General features: G+C 37.5%; 1 protein-coding gene across 3 annotated transcripts in view; it reads left to right on the forward strand.

Annotated features, from left to right (window-relative positions):
- Nucleotides 1–18,148, forward strand: part of col14a1a (collagen, type XIV, alpha 1a) — a 501,463-nt gene that overhangs the window by 348,742 nt on the left and 134,573 nt on the right. For all 3 annotated transcript variants that reach the window (XM_039736768.1, XM_039736767.1, XM_039736766.1), the window contains exon 30: nucleotides 5,195–5,304. In XM_039736768.1, the coding sequence (XP_039592702.1) occupies nucleotides 5,195–5,304 (110 nt within the window). The remainder of the gene's footprint in view (nucleotides 1–5,194; nucleotides 5,305–18,148) is intronic.

Genomic DNA, 18,148 nt, shown 5'->3' on the forward strand with positions numbered 1-18,148 from the left:
CTTTTGCTTTTGTCGTAATATTAGATAAAGGGCACCTGATCACATAAGTAAATACATTTTTTGGCTTGTTTCATTTACTTAACGAATAAAGTTATCAAAGAGAGAGTGAGAGAAGTTGGGAGCATGCTCTGATACAATGAGTTGCCACACCCACCACACAACAAACTGCCTTAGGATCCCAATTTAGGACCTGAGTGCTGCCATGCAGTATGAGTTTTTTTCCAGTGGCTGGAGTGTCCATCTTGCCACAAACCCCCAAGTTTTCCCTACAAGTTAGAGGTGAAGTGGTTAAGTGCCTTGCTTAAGGACCCAATAGAGTGGAATAATTTCTGGCATTTACGTGATTTGAATCAGCAACCTTTCCGATTGCCGGCACAGATGCCTAACCTCAGAGCCATTATTCTGCCTGGTAAAGTTATTAAAGACTGTTAAAAAATAATTGCCTCTAGTTAAATTAACCAAATTACAGGAATAATTGCAGTCAACTGAAATTAATTAAATGCAGCTGTTTGACCACAAATTACAATCATTTATTGTCCTGGAGAAATAAATAATTTTTTGGAATTGCAAACTGCTTATATTAAGCTTTTTTAATTTTGCTTAAACAAACTATGATAAACTTATTTATTAAGTAATTTACAGGAATATTAAGGCAAATTAACTAATTAATATACAGAGGCAATTTACATTGAAAGCATCCTCTCTTGTGAACAAACAACTCTGACCAAAAATCATTGCACATTTTTTCTATGTTGTACCGGTAATCATAATTTAAATTCATATTTATTTTTTATCTAAGGAATTTATAGTGCTTTTAGTTAAAATAGTCAGACAAGTTTTACAACTTAATGGTTAAAAGAATGGAAACAGTAAGAAATTGTGCAGATACTCACAGGATCAAAGCTTTTGGGTAGAGCAATCCATCACCAGGATAGCTAGCCAATCAAATGTGTGCAATGCAATATGTCCAGGAATTCCACATTTAATTAAGTTATAAATAAGTTTAATAAATAATGGTCCATTTCAAGGGCTGAGTGAAGCAACAATATAGGAAGTGACATCAGAGACCAGTGTTGGAAAGAGAGAGAGGCCATTTCATCTGGATTTAGAATAACATAGCACATGCATTCATAATTTTAAATATTTAAGTATCCTCTTAAACTTCTTTTGCTTTAACTAAAAAGGCTCAGTTCTTTTAATATTTTCTCATGATGAGTTGCTGCACAATCTCAGCATTGTAATGTACTCTGTTCATCTTACTGTCCATGAAGTGGAACAGCATCTTATCTGTATTGTGAATACCCAGATATCAATGAAGACAAATCTAACATAAGTAGTCGGCGTGATATGTAAGAGATGTGGGCTTCTGACAGGTTGCCTTGTCCTAATGCCTGCACTGTGGAGTTTGTTCCCTGGCTGTCACATCACTGATGTGAGCATGGTATCTGCAAGCATATTTAGCAGCAGTATGTGAGGAACATGTTAGATGCATTATTCTGATGTGTTAGTCTACCTTTGATGTGGTTCCTGGAGAGTGACCGGAACATTAGAACAATCTAGACAAGAGCAGACCATTCAGCCCAACAAAGCTTAATTCTTCTAAAATAACATCAAGTTAAATTTTCGCTAAAGTCCTACTGTCTAGCACACTACATGGTAACTTATTCCAAATCTTTCCTCATAATCCCCTGTAGCACTGGAATCAGCCTAGTTGTTCTTCTCTGGAGTTTTTCTAGCGCTGCTGTTTCCTTTTTGTAACCTGGAGACCAAAACTGTACACAGTACTCCATACGAGGCCTCACCAGTGCATTATAAAGTTGAGCATAACTTCCTTGGACTTGTACTCAACACATAGTGCTATATAACATAAAGTTATGTTAGCCTTCTTAATGGCTTCTTAACACTGTCCACTACAACCCCTAAATCCTCCTCATAAGGTATACTTTTTATTTTCAGACCTCCCATTGTGTATTCAAATTTAACATTTTTACTTCCTACATGTACTGTAATATTTTAAATTTACTTACAATAAATTTCATCTATCCCAAATCTGCCCAAGCCTGTATGCTATGAAGTCCCTCATTAAGTTTCAATGGATTCCATATTATCTGCTTGTGCAACTAGCTTGGTGTTGTCTGCAAACGTAACTAATTTATTGCTTGTTTTCTTATCCAAATTATTTATGTATATTAAAAATAGCAGGGCCCTAGCACTGACCTCTGTGGAACACCACTCTTAACGTCGGCCAATTCTGATAGGGTTCTTCACACCATAACCCTTCCCACACACACACACAGGCGCGCACGAGTCACGCAGACACACAGGCGCCGCGAGTCACGCACACACACACACACACACACACACACACACACACACACACACACGTACGTGCGCGCGAGTCACACACACACACAGGAGCGGTGTCCGTGTGTGTGTCTTCTGGAGAAGTGCGCATGCGTGGGGCCACACAGCACGTGTTCAGTCTCTTCCTGTGCATTCCCTGTGCAGAGAGAGAGACAGACAGACACACAAGCGCACGGCAGTCACACACACACACAGGCACGCCAGACAGACAGACAGACACACACACACACACACACACAGGCGGTGTCCGTGTGTGTGTCTTCTGGAGAAGTGCGCATGCGCAGGGCCACACAGCACGTGTTCAGTCTCTTCCTGTTCATTCCCTGTGCAGAGAGAGAGACAGACACGCACACAGGCGTGCGCCAGTCACACACACACACACGAGTCACGCATGCACGAACACACACACAGGCGCGCGCGAGTCACACACACACACACACACACACACACACACACACACACACACACACACAGGCGCGCACGCGAGACACACACACAGGCACGCGCAACAGACAGACACACACACACACAGGCAAGAGACAGACAGACACACACACAGACACAGAGGCTTGCGCTTAAGAGACACACACGCGACAGACACACACAAAGGCGCGCAAGAGAGAGACACACACACAGGCGCACGTGCATTGTTGCAATGTTACTTTTCTTGGTTGTTTATTAAATTACAGATTTTTCAAATGTTCATTTTTTCCCCTGTGCTTAAAACTCATTAAAAAAAGAGTTTTTAGCGAGCGGGTCATAAGGCTATAGCGCAAATTCTTGCAGTGTTAGTTTTCTCTGTTGTTCAAGGTTTTCTCAGTGTTATTCAGTGTTTTTACATTTAGTTTACTATTACGTTGTGCTTTCTATGGTATAGTTAACTATATTTGTGCTTAAAAACTTAAAAAAATATATATTTACATACAGTTCATACGTCTGGAACGGATTAATTGTATTTACATACAATCCTATGGGAGAAATTACTTCGGTTCACAACCAAATCGGGTTACAACCAGAGTTTTGGAACAAATTATGGTCGTGAACCGAGGTTTCACTGTATTACTGTCAGACAAAATTACAGGCATTTCATGGAAATAAAAACCAGTATTACTGAGAGAGAAAATTAAAGGCACACAATACAGTGACACATATTACAGCCACATACAAGGTCCCTTGCCATTTAATATAGACTGTTCATACAAATGTTTATGCACTACTGTTCTAGCGCCCGTTATTTTAACGGGCTTAATGTCTAGTCTACAAATAACACTCTCAACTCCCCACTTCTCTTAGTCTGATGCCCCTCTCATGTGACTGCTTATCAAATGCTTTATGACTAGATCTTGGATGGGCATCTGTCCTGAGACTCTGCTGAAACCTTGTCTGCGTTTGGGAGACAGTGGAGCAGCATGATCCATAGTATCTGGCAATGCTGACACATGACATGCTAGCTCGCACCTGCCACTGACATTTTCCTTGGCTTCTAAAGACATTTGAGGCATTCTGGAAATCTAAATGTGGCCTTTGTCTTGTTGTGACATGTACTTTAAATTAATACCTTTTTAAAGTTCACCAATCATATCATGAATTGTCCAACTTAGACATTGTTGAGTAAAGCTGTACCAAATGAGTTTGTGTGTTAAGCAAGTTCTAGTGCCTCACATAACAAGCTGTATTTCTGATTAGGCTGAAGAAAATTGACAACTTTTTCTGGAGGTACTCAAGTAACAACAATAGCTTTCTCTTTCAAACAAATTGTAGTTGTTCTTTTTTGCAAGATATTAGTCACAAAAAACAATATTGTCTGTTTCCAAAAGAGAAGGAAGTGTGTGAAATTTGCACTGTTTAAAGTAGAACATTTTTTTATTACAAAAAAATCTCATTGAGACTGGCAGTGTGCATCAGGTGGTCTTTGCAAGGCTGGTTCCTCATTTGCATCTTGTATAGCTGTAGGCTCCAGTCCCATGACACTCAGCTTGAATAAATTATACAATCTGTTTCATTTTAAATAAAATTTAATTCTAGTTATTCTTAATCTGCATACTTTGTATCAATTGTGATGTTTATATCAAGGATTTCTATTGTTATTACTGAAATATTAAGATGAAATGTGTAGTAGCCATTATCTAAGCTCTGGAGTACCATAATCTCTAAATATTGTGTATACCAGGCAGCACTCATCAAATATTTGGAGCAATTGAAGGTTAAGGGCCTTGCTGAAGGGCCCAGCAGAGCAGCATCTCTTTTTGTGGCGACGGGGATTCAAACCGGCAACCTTCGGGATACCAGCGCAGATCCTTAGCCTCAGAGCCACCACTCCGAGGCTGGCAATAAAAGTCTCTGGTAGCAGTTCACTAAGCCAGAATTTGTGTTCCAGCCTGGTAACATGTATTATGCCTGTCTGTCCTACAACATCTGATTATGAATGATAAAATAATAATACAACAATTAAGATGGGGATAAGTATAAATAGACAGGTACACATTATTTAGGAAAAACATGAAGAACTGAAAACTGAGTCACCATTTATGTTACCCAAGATTTGATGCCTTTTATCAGAAATGGGTTATAGACCTTCTAATACATGCAGTCATATTAATATATATCATGGTAATATTAAAAAGTCAAGTTTAGAGGAGGATGTTAAAGTCATGGGGGACTTCAATTACCCAAATATTAACTGGACGAGTCTTAGAAATAGCAGGTTACAAAAACATCAGTATTTAGATGAAATATATATATATATCTGCTATCCATGAATTTGCCCTGTAGTTCTTCAACTGCTAATGGAGAGGGTTTTATTTACAATAATACATTCTGTTGTCTACAGATGGTGGTGAAACACTCACATTCTTCAATTATGATTACAAAGGCGAGTTTCAGACTGTCACATTTGAAGGTCCTGCAATTAAGAAGATATTCTATGGCAGTTTTCATAAGGTCAGTAGAACTTTTAATTCATTCAGGGTTTGTTTTTTTCTTCTTCACACCACTAGCTATCATGCATTTATGAAATATTCCAGAGTTTTTGGCTTCAAATATTTCATTTAATTTTATTTGTTAATTTAAATAACGTTTTAAATCTTTACAAAATGTAAAATGCTGTGGTCACTTAACCCTTGGCAGTGGATGAATGTGTTAGCTCACTGGAGGCACTTATTTCCCCTATGCTACTAAATATGCTACTGGTCAGAAATTTTAGAACATCATTTGAACTGCCTAAATAAAATGATTGGAAGTGTACTTCTTTCTAACACCTAGTGGAAATACTTTGCTTTCCAGTGATGTTATCAGCCAAAAGATGTCATACCAAATTATCTAGCCTGATAAAAATTCCTCAGTGAACTCTGACCTAAACCTGCATACAGCCTAGCTATCAGCTAAACGTAAAAATAGTCATTAATTAAATCAAAAAGGAGCAGAAAAATTATTTCAAAGGTATGTAGGTGGTCATGACAACAGTTGACAACTACTTTGTTTAAGATACATCAGATACATACACTGAAATTTATAATTGCATCCCTGTCTGCAGAATTTGCCAACCTGGATAACAGAAACCAGAGAAACATTACATTACAATATTTGGCTGGTGTCTTTATTAAAGGTGACTTAAAACATTTATGATACAATTAGTTACATTTCTTTTGGTTTTCCAATTGGAGCACAGACAGGTCTTGCTCATGGTCACACAGTGTCAGTAGCAGGATTTGAACCCAAAACCTCAGAGTTTGAAGTCCAAACCCTTAACTACTACATCACACTTCCTGCCTGAGAGAAACTATGTCTATATATTAGTTATTAATGAAAGTATTACTAGAATATCTGGTCAACTATATTCCCCAACCTGATAAATTTCTCAACTGGGATTGAAAGTGTCATAGGACGATGGTTCTTAAGTTTAGTACTAGGGGCCCACTGTTTCTTTAGGGGTTCTTCCCAACTTCTATTTTTAATTGAATTCCTCCATTGATTAAGTAAGCTGTTATTTCCCAATTTCTATTTTTTGGAGTCAAACCAAGTATTGAAAATATTAAATTTGTATTGTAATATAGCATGCATTTATTTATATTACATATTGATGACTTAGTGTTTTTATATTTTTTTTGAATATGAGTATACTTGTGAATGTGACATTGATATAGCTGTATCTAATCAGCATTTAGTGTTTTTTACTGGTGTTTAATCTACTCATCTTTAATTGTCATTACTAGGATACACATAAAGGGGGGTATTACAAAGGACAAAATGGTGAAGTATTAGAAGAATGAAAAAGAGTTAAACATTGAAAACTGTGGTAAAAATATAAATATTGCCCATAAATGTAAGTCTTGAGCTGCTTTGGAAATAAGAGTAACAGAAGATGTTGCTAATTAAAGAAAAAGTTGATTTAGAGATAAAATAACTCACTGGAAAAAATTTGAAAAAACAGTAAGCTGAAGCTTTTAGCTACTAAATGTGAGAATTACTCCAATAGTGTATCCTATCCCAATGGGAATCCTCATTGCCCTGACAATGAGATTTTTAAGTACATTAATCATCAGTGGCCTCATGCATAACAGCGTGCGTAGAATTCGCACTATAACATGACATAAGCACAAAAGCCGAAATGTGCTTACGCACAGAAAAATCCAGATGCAGGAATCTGTGCGTTCGCCAACTTCCGCGTTCTTCCGCTACATAAATCCCGGTCAGCATGAAAGTAACACTCGTGCACACGCATACTGTCCCGCCCCAGCTCCTCCCAGAATTACGCCTCTTTGAATATGCAAATCAATATAAATAGCCCTTAAGCTCAGCGTTCTGTGAAAAGATAATAGGAAAAGCAAGAGGGAAAATGGAAGAATTTCAGCGAATACCAAGTTGAGGCAAGGAAAAACATACTATTTGTTGGTTTAAACAGTGATATAAACAACAAAAGGAAGCTGATCGAGTGGCATAGCGTGTCGGAGAAACTCAAAAGCTCAAGTTCACAAAGTGCACAGTGCCCGAAATAATAAAAAAGAAGTTGTCAGATATCAAAATCACCGTGAAAAGGCAAGTCGTAGCCCACCGTCTGAGTGCCATATGAAAGCTTATTAGGATACAGAGAAAAAAAAAAGGCACACAGTAGGGGAAAAAGCATGAAATGTCAACTTCAATCTTGAAATTTCCACTTTAATCACGTAGTTTATTTTGTCATTAAAGTAGAACATCATAAACTTCATCTTAAAATTGTTGAATTAATTAGTTTTTAAAATCACATCATAAGTAAAGTAGCACGTTAAATGCTTTGTTTTGTATGTGTTCTTCTATGTGCTCTATGTGTGTGTATCACTACGTGCTTCTTAAACCGTCTTTCTCTACCTCCGACAGGACACAGAATCCATTACATTCGTGATATTACAGCTCTCTGAATAACTAAAATACTGAGATGTATACGTGATATCATTTTCATGATGATAGGAGGTAAAGCACGTTATTAAACATTGGAAAATGGTGGCGCAGTGGTTGTGTGCGACCTTCGATGAAATAATTTATTGCAGCAGTACTCAGGGGTGGCTCTAGGGTTATGGCGGCCCTGGACAGAGAAAGAATCGGTGGCTCCTTCACCCGCCAATGTCAATATGGTATCTTATGCACGGCGGATGGCCACGCCCGTTGCGGACACTGCATAGCTGCCTCGTGCTCATGACACATGCGTTTAACTTTTGCCTAAATTTGCTGCTGCATTTTTAGCTTTTTCGTTATTTTCTGTTTCTGTTTTATATTCAATATATATTGGCGTGGTGGCCCCTGGGATTTGACAGCCCTGTGCAGGTGCACATTTTGCACATGCCTAAGGCCGCCTCTGCAGTACTGTCTCTTTCAAATGTACTAACCTCCAATTCCTGTCCTTCCTTTTCTTTCTCCAAGTAACCGATCGCCACACAATCAGCTCTGTAATGGATGTTAAGCCATCTGTAAGCTTATAATGCCGATTCTTCAAAACTTTTAAGGAACATTGAAATATCTTCCTAATACATGTTTAATTATTCTATCCTTCACGCCAGTCCCAGTGAAGTATACAGGACACAGCAGGAACAATCCGTGAGTGGAGCGCCAGATTCTTGCTAGCGTAGCAACACAATGTCCTTTAATTATTAACAATATAGATTATTTAAATGAAGTTAAAGTTTCATCTGTATAATATAATAAACATATTTTGCTGCATTTCATCTTAAAAATGATATCATCATCATCATATGTAAATACGCGCTTTATAAAGTGGCTCAGGTTGTGTGTGCAATATTATAACTGTATCGCAGGTTTACAGTGAGGTGATTGTACTTAAAGTACAAACAGTTCTACCAGGAGCAGTTGATGGACTGATTGAGTGCGTTTAGAGCTCTTGGAATAAAACTGTTTCTGAACCGCGAAGTCCATACAGGAAATGTTTGAAGTATTTACCGTGTGAGAAGCAGTTCAAATAGGAAGGTATTTAGAACAGTTTGACCATTCCTTAGACCATTATATTGTTACTGGTTAATTACAATCAGATGCATTAAACTAATAAACAATATGTGGTTAATTTCAGTGTATTTATAAAGCCACGTCAGGAAAAGAAAGGATAGCCACACAGGAACAGTAGCACTGCTTTGACTCTGGGTGCCACCAGTCTGCAAAACCGAGCGGAGAACTTGCGTACAACAGGGTATGAGGTACCGTGGAAATGTGCGTGGCTTTACGCCAAGTTTAGGTTTTATACATCACGATTTGAACGTGGAAACGTTCTTACGCAACATTTCTGTGTGTATGCACCATTATACATGAGGCCCCAGGTGATAATCCACCTGCCCCACAAAACCATAAGTTATATTTTGATGGGTACTTAACTAGTTAAGCAGATCTGCAGCTGTTTCTTTTGTATTTGACTACATTTCCAGTGGTTAGAGGAGAGGTTAAGATCATACAGTGATACAGTGCCTTGCCGCAATCACCACATGATGAACCACCTCAGGATCCCAAATTAGGATTTGAGCTTAGCCATGTAGTGGGTGACACCTCAGCACCACACTAGTTTGAATGGAATGGAACAATATGGTACCAAACCCCAAATTTTCCCTGTAAGTTGGAGGCCCTGCTTGTAGGGCTGGATATAGGTTAATGTCATACCCAGGACAGAGCAATTGCAGGTTAAGGGCCTTGTTGAAGGGCCCAATGAAGTGGAATTACTCTGGCATTTACGGGATTTGAGTTGCGTAAGGGGATTTAGGGGGTGATGACTTTTGTTGGTTGATTTGGACTTGTTGGTAGTAACGGTTGTGATCAGGAGTCAGGAATAGAGATGTCAGAAGAACTGATTTTTGAGTACCAACTCGATATCAAAGTTCTAAAAATGTTAACGGTACTAGCTTTTGTAAAGTATCGGACGAAGAATGCCTGTACTGTACTCATGTGTAATTGCATGACTGCATATGTCCAAATTATTTTGGGTGGAACAATAATACATGAGTAAAGTTCATATTGAAACAGCCCATTTCAGAATCACATCAACAAATGTAGAAAAGAAAAATAGCAGAAGTCATGTCTGTAAGTGCGGTGAGTCTGAGGCTTGAAAATTTCACCACATTTGCAGGAATTGTACTTGATATTTAAAAAAATAAAAAGAAAGACACGCCTTTTTTTATCTCATTATGGAGGTTAGAACAGGTTTGTGCATGCTTTGAGAGCAAAATAATGTTTACAGTCAGATGAGGTGTAGCCATTCAAGTTATATTGTCATGCATGTGTTAGAGAAAATGAAAAGGTAATGAGATTAATTGCTGTTTAATAGTGTCCTACACAGTCCCAATGAATGGAGGATTTACGTTAATTTTCTGACTGTAATAAGCACTGTCATACCTTTTCTAACCAGCATATACAGTTTGGAATTGTGGGGAGGACCTCAATGGCATCCACAGTTACACTATTGTGTAAATTAGTTTTTTCTAACCCAGTAATGGCATGAGCTGCACTAATTGATAATATCAAAATAAAATGTGTTTAGTGTTTCAAAGCTTCGAAGGACAAGGGCACATCTGCCTGTTAAAATGACATGTACTGTGTTAACAGAAGCACATAATCACAGAGGCATGCAGCTACCAGGAAAGCCCCAGGAGTATGTGAAATTAAAATTAATTTAATAATTTGACTTTTCTGTGAAATAATACTCTGGTAGATTTTTTTTAACAGCTAATTATGCAAATATTAACCTTACAAACTTAACAGTGTTTCACTGGCAAGCCAGACTTTAAAAGCCTGTTATTACAAACACAGCTTTAAGGAGTTTGTTTAAATAGAATTCACTAATTCAACAGTACAAACATCGTAATTGCTGAATTTTTTTTGTATCAATTTGAGCAGTATTTTTCAGTTACTGAAGAGAAAAATCTCAGAAAGTGAATGAAAAATATGCAAATGGAAAGATAGATTAGATAGCTCATTATGATTTCATTCTGTATAAACCCCATGCTGAAACATTACAAACTCTCCATTTGTTTTTACACAGGGGTGATCCTCACACATCAAACTTCAAGATGGCATTGTATTTTTATTTTTATGAATGTCAATACTAGTTTACTTAAATTATAGTTGGGTACTATTTGATGAATATATCAGTATTTTAAATCTGTTGTTGTTAGTATTTATATATTTTATATTGTATTACATAAAAGGCATAATATTGTCCATTTAAATAATGGATGTACTTTAATGAAAAGCCATTGAATGGGATTTATGTTTTTGATATTGAAAGGTATTGAGTAACATAATATTTCACTGGAATTAGTGTTGAATTGTTGAGTTTTGTTATTTGCTTGCTGAGAAAGGTGTTAAAGAAAATTATGGTTTGACCTTATGCCAGCCTTCTTTCTGGTTGTTTCTCTTATGATCTCAGAAAGATTGATGGGGCAGAGTCATTGGGAAATGAGTGGAAATAAGAAGACAAACGATAATCTTAACCGAAGTCGTAAAAAATAAAATGGGCAAATGTTCCTAGCACTAACGACTTCCTGGAGGTGCCTTTTAGCATCTCATAATTAAATTAGATTTCATATTCTTCAATAATCCCCAAGAATTTTTTAAATGCATACAGCAACAAAACATAAAAATATAAAATAAACAGATATCCACTCAAAGTACAATATAAAACAACAGAATAAAAAACATAATGTAAAAGAGGGGTTTCAGGGACCTCTGGAAATGCACTAGTTTGCAGGGTTTAGCTAGCAGAAAGCCAAGTATAGGAGTCATGGTCAGATGACTGGAGATGAGAGACTGGTGAATTCCAGTATTTTATATTTTATTTAATGTAACAAACAATTGATAACAGTAAACGAACAAATATGCTGTAGGTAAGCCAATATGGTGGAAAAGCAAAGTTTCTTGGGAACATGCAACCACTTCCGTCGAGGGTGTGACCTTATTAAACTTTCTTACACACATACTACAATACATTATGCTAAAATACTGAAAATACTGTAGTAAATTAAAGATTGTAATAATTTCCTGTCTTCTGGCTGGAATGAAGCAAGCGATGTTGGGAGGAAACATTAAAGTGCCCAATAGCAGCCATCAGAAGAGATCCCCAGTGGTACTGCTTATTACACTATGGAGGTAAAAGTCTGTGGCTTGAAGTACTCCAAGGAAGCACTCCAGAGTAAATGGGCAGAATTGTTTATGATGGCATCCAATTTTGCCACCGTCCTCTTTTCCACAATAGCCTATAGAATGCCCAATGTCAGTCCGGTGATAAACCTGACTTCACTTATAAGTTTGTTCATGTGTTTTACATAAACTGAACCTGTGGTGAAAAAAGTAGTCAAATAATTTACTTAAGTAAAAGTAAAAATACACAAGCAAAATTGTACCCTAGTAAAAGTTGAACTATCCCATCAAAATTAATACTTAAGGTAAAGTAAGTGCTAGTTTGTAAATACACCTAGAGCAGGGGTCCTCAATCACGGTCCAGGAGGGCCACAGTGGCTGCAGGTTTTCATTCCAAGTAGTTTCCTAATTAGAAGACAGTTCTTGCATTATCATTCAGGACTGACTTTTAATTAGAAACTATCTGGAATGGAAAACTGTAACCACTGTGGCCTTCCTGGACCGTAATTGAGCACTATAGTACAAGAGCTTGTCTAATGTGTTCCCTGATGTAATAGTATAATATGGCATTAGGTGTGCATACATACATGTATAGTATGTTAAAATACATATATAGTACAGCCTGTGCCATTCTTAATAAGAATGATGAATATTATGCTACTGACAGGGCTGGATTAAGACCTTCAGGCTCCAGGGTGTCCAAGCTCAAAAGGCCTCTCCCTCAACCACCATTCCCTCACTACCCCCTTAACACTAGAATCCTTGAAGCCTATGAAAAAAGTTGTAATGCCAGACCACCTTAAATTCCCTCTTCATCAGTGTCTTTGTTTTGCACATGTGTCAATCAGCAAAAGCAACAAGCTGCCTGCTATCCCAACCCACACCAATGCAGTTGAAGTTCTCCCAGCTCAAATCCGTTTATCTGAGTGTGAGGTGTCTGGAATTGTATAGGGTCAATAATATATTGTTACTTGGAATACGTATATTTCATGGGTTTTCAGTGTCTACAGTGATCTGGGTAAATGTAGGATGATGAGAAATGCAAGGCAAGAAATGTTGAAAACAACTAAATCAGAAACTTTTTTCATGTCATAGTAATAATGATAAAATGATGACGTGAAGTGTATAATGTGTGAAGACTGAAGTCCAAATATCAAAAAACACTTTCAAAAAAGGTATAACAAAACAAGTGCGCTTTTGTCTATACTAATAAAAAAAGGCAAAGCCCTCACTGACTGACTGACTCACTAACTCACTCACTGACTGACTGACTCACTCATCACTAATTCTCCAACTTCCCGTGTAGGGAGAAGGCTGAAATTTGGCAGGCTCATTCCTTACAGCTTACTTACAAAAATTGGGCAGGTTTCAGTTCGAAATTCTACGTGTAATGGTCATAACTGGAACCTATTTTCGTCCATATACTGTAATAGACTGCAGCTCGATGGCCGTGGGAGGCGGAGTTGCGTCTCTCATCATCACGCCTCCCACGTAATCACGTGAACTGACTGTGAACGCAGTACATAGAGAACAAGGAAGAGCTCCAAAGAGCGCTAAAGAAAAAACGCATTAAACAATTGAGAAGGCAGCAAAAGAATATCAAGAGAGTGACGCATTCAAGCATATTCATAAGTGCAGCTACTGCGGAAACAAAGCACGGTGTAAACTGTAAGTTTACATTAAGTTTATAGACACGCTCCCGCTGCCGTTTGTCATGCCTAAGACCAATACGATATTCGCGAGATACAAGTTTAATGAGAAGACATGAGGTATAAACGAGACTTTGGATCACTTTGTAACTAAGTTAAAATTGCTGGTGAAGGACTGTGCTTATGCAAATTCCGAGAGAATGTGTTTGTGGGGGGATTGACAGTTAAAGCGGGTGGGGGAGTCACATCATCATCTCCCCTCCCATTTACCTCATTTCGCTCCGAGCTGAGCTCCGCAGCTAACGCGGTCTTATCTATATACCCCGATCTACATACTGTGAAATAAACGAACCACACGCCGTGGCGCAATGTAAGAGGCTTTGCCTCTGACACTGACGCCCGAGGTTCAATTCCCGAGAGGAAGTGCAGTGAGTGTGTACGCCTGATGAGCCCAGAATTAGGGCGAAACACGTGTCGCATACTCTTTTGCATTATTTGACAGTAAAAACTATTTCAACCATTCTTTGATCTGCTTCTTGCAACTGAAAAAGGGCACCGTGGCGGACGTTAGCCGACTTGCTGACCAACCACAAGCGTTAACTGGTAGGTAGCCACCCATACAATCGGATTGTGATTCAGACTATGAATGCTTTGAATGTAATTACCCCGATGTACATACTGTCAAATAAACGAACCACACGCCGTGGCGCAACGTTAGAGGCTTCGCTGCTGACGCCCGAGGTTCGATTCCCGAGAGGGGGTGCAGTGAGTGTGTACACATGATGAGCCCAGAATTAGGGCGAAACACGTGTCGCGTTCTCTTTGCATTATTTGACAGTAAAACTATTTATATATATATATATATATACACATATATATACACGCACACATACATATATATCAGCGCTTCCCGATTCATTTTACCCTTGCATCCCCTGTGACGGACGAGGCCGATTTCACTCCCCCTTGGTTTGAGAAGAAGTATGAAAAAATATGAGGTTAACGCAGAAAAACATCACCAATTGAAGCTTTATGAATAATGGATACTTTATTCACCATCAATAATTGTTTTGGTAAAGCCATACTCAGTGTGATCCTCCTTCCGTTGTCTAATTTTTTCACGACTAGCCATGATTAAATGAACGGTAAAAAAGTAAGAGCGAAGTGACGGTGAGTTATTGAGGCAGGCAGGCTTGATGTAATGCACGTCAAGTCGATCTAAAATGCGCGATCAGATTCGAAAAAATATATCTTTTCAAGTTCTTTTTGGATATACAGTAAGTAGGTTCTATTTAGTCGACAGAAATATCTTTGGTAGGAACGTAAGTTGAATTTAGTCTTTAAATTTCTATGGTGAAGAAAAATTTATGCAATGATGACTAAATTTACCTTACATTCTTACCAAAGATATTTCTTTTGACTAAATAAAAATTACTTATATTTAAAATTTAACTAGAACTTGAACAGATACGATAGTTCATAATGCCCACGCAGCACTAAGTGCACGTAAGAGTGGAAGTCATCCGTTTTAACAAGCAGCGTATTGCACTGATACGAAATAGCCTGCCCATTTAATTTTTTAGGAATGGATAGATACATTAAGATTTTGTACAAATAATGTTTTTCATTTTTCTTCCTCGATGGATTCTGGCACCCCCCGCAACAGTTGCTCGCACCCCAAAGGGTATATATATATGTATGTTTGTATGTATATATGTGGATGTGTGTGTGTATATATATATACATGTATATATGTTTGTGTGTGTATATATATATATGTGTGTACATATAAATGTATGTGCATGTATATGTATGTGTGTATATATGTAGATATGTATATATGTGGATGTATGTGTGTGTGTGTATATATATTTATATATATATATATTACAGCAACACTCATAACAGTGACAAAACAATTACATTGATAATCATGTTACGTTATTTTTAAAATGTTTCCTTTTATTTTTCATTACTTCTTTAACACACTACTCTTCTGCTGTGAAGCGCGGGTATTTTGCTACTTCAATAATATAACCAAAGACAAAAAAATTACATGTTTCTGTCAATGAGTGAAAACCCAAGCTCAAATATCAATTGACAGAAAGTAGACATGTGTGCTTGGCTGGTTCAGAGGTAAGATCTGCTGCCTTGTAAACAAAAGGTTGTAGGTTTGAGCCAAAACTTTTTGCCAAATTTGTTTGGCTTGGTTGGGATGTATTGCAAGAAAGGACAATGGACCCTGGTTGGAAGGTTACACATCAATAGTAATATGTTGTTCTGTGTTGTAACTCAAAACAGAGTTCTTAACAAAATGTTGTTAGATGTCCAGGATCGCAACAAATCTGTCGTTTTTCACAAATTCATCACGAGTGTCTCTGTTGTCAAATCGCAAATGCTACATGATACCCCGATAGCAGTCACAGGGCATCGTATCATTGATTGCCGGTACAACAAACAGTTATGACCAGGCATCAACCATAGCACCCACTGTGGTCCCCGCTGCTGTTCTGAAAAGATTGGAGATAAACGGCATCAACTGAGAGAGGGAGAGGCAAGTTCTTTGTACCACGTGAATGGGACTGAGATAGGAAAACTGAATAAAAAAAATGCTAACTTTTACAAATTGAAAAAATGTACACTTGGCATTTCAGACTCAAATCAAATGTATGTTTTATTATATTTTAGTAATAATAATAATAGCAGCTAACTATTCAAAACGGGGAAAGCCCGGGCTCAAACCTGCATCCTCTTGATTACAAGACAACAGTTCTTACCTCAGCACCAGCCAAGCACACATGTCTACTGTCTGTCGATTTGATATTTGAGCTTGGGCTTTTACTCATTGACAGCAACATGTAAATTGAATGATTTCTTTTTCTTTAGTTATATTCTTGAATATATGTGCACTTGTTTTGTTATACCTTTTGTGAAAGTGTTTATTTAATATTTGACACTTCATGTCAGCATTTTGTCATTATTACTATAACGTGAAAAAACTTTTCTGTTTTAGTTATGTGTTCAACATTTCTTGTCTTGCATTTTGTACATTTACCCAGATTGTTGTACAGTAGACATGGAACACACATGAAATGTATGTATTCCAAATAACAACATATTAATCACCCTAAACACTTCACGACACCTCAGACCCAGATAAATAGACTTGAGTTGGGAGACATTCATCTGCATCGGTGAGGGATGGAAAAGCAGGCTGCTTGTGCTTATTGACACATTTGCAAAACAAAAATGCTGATGAAGAGGTACAAGGGAATTTAAGGTGGCCCGGCATTATGACTTTTTGCATAGGCTTTCAGGGATTCTAGTGTTAAGAACACCACATATGTCAATAATAAATAAGATACAGAAAATAAATTAGACAGAAAAAATCCACAGCTTTATATCACACTGATTTCACCTTTTTTTCTTCATTATGTGTTCAACACCCAAGTAATTTTGTAGAAGGTGGTACTGGATTTTCATGGGAGCTGATCTGCGATTACATTACATGTAAAACCAACAGACGTTTTGATTCACAGCAAATCTGTCTGAGAGTGCATAAGCAGTTAAGAGGAGTGCAAACAGATCTTTGACATACATGATGCAATGCTCCAGGTTCATACTATAATAAGACAAAGGCAGGTTTTGTCACCAATATATTGGACACTGTGTATAAATTTATGGTATTTGTAAAAGTTAGTTTTTTTTCAGTTTTATTCTCTCAATCACAATCACACTCTAACAACACCGCCCAACCCCCGCCTCTCCTGATCTGACTGTAAGTAACAAAGCCAGCATAAATTCACACCCGATCTGACGCTGTTTGTTTTTAAATAATATTGCATTAGTGTAATGATGTTTTCTGATTGGTACTATTCAGGTTATAAAATGATTTCTTCAAAATGTCACATATGTTGTCTCTTTCTTTCAGGTTTGTAATAGAAACCACAGCATAGAGAGGAAGGACTGCCCTTGTGTGTGTGAGAACTGTTAACATTTGAATTTGATGATTGTATATAGCGCTGAACTGACCTGATAAAAGATCATAAAATGAATAATTCCAAATATTATATATATACCTACGTCTGTTTTTTTTTTTTTTTTTTGACATCATAAACCATAGGGTGCATACTAATTCTGTATGAGCAGGAACACTCAATAAAACTGAATAAAAAATTAAAGTGACGGTGAGATACGAAGAAGGCAGATTCACCAGCGTTTGTGTGTCAGAGATTGTCCAGTTCCATTGCCTCAAAATTCTACTCACATCTACAATTATTCCCATATTCAAATAAAAACTAACAGCATCAGATCCCTAGGGCGGTAGTATGTATCGTGACTGAGATTTTACAAGTACAGTACTATAAATGTACACGGTCTGTTACAGACGAAAACCAAATGTATGTATGTACTCTATAATATTAACAATAAGAGCAGCTCACTACTGAAAATGGCAAATATAGGAGGCAGTTGGGATCAAACCAGGGACTCTTAATTATAACACTACAGAAGCTGTTGTATCGTCCTTGAAC

Source organism: Polypterus senegalus, chromosome 15 (genome assembly GCF_016835505.1).
Source record: "Polypterus senegalus isolate Bchr_013 chromosome 15, ASM1683550v1, whole genome shotgun sequence".
NCBI classification, from domain to species: Eukaryota; Metazoa; Chordata; class Cladistia; order Polypteriformes; family Polypteridae; genus Polypterus; species Polypterus senegalus.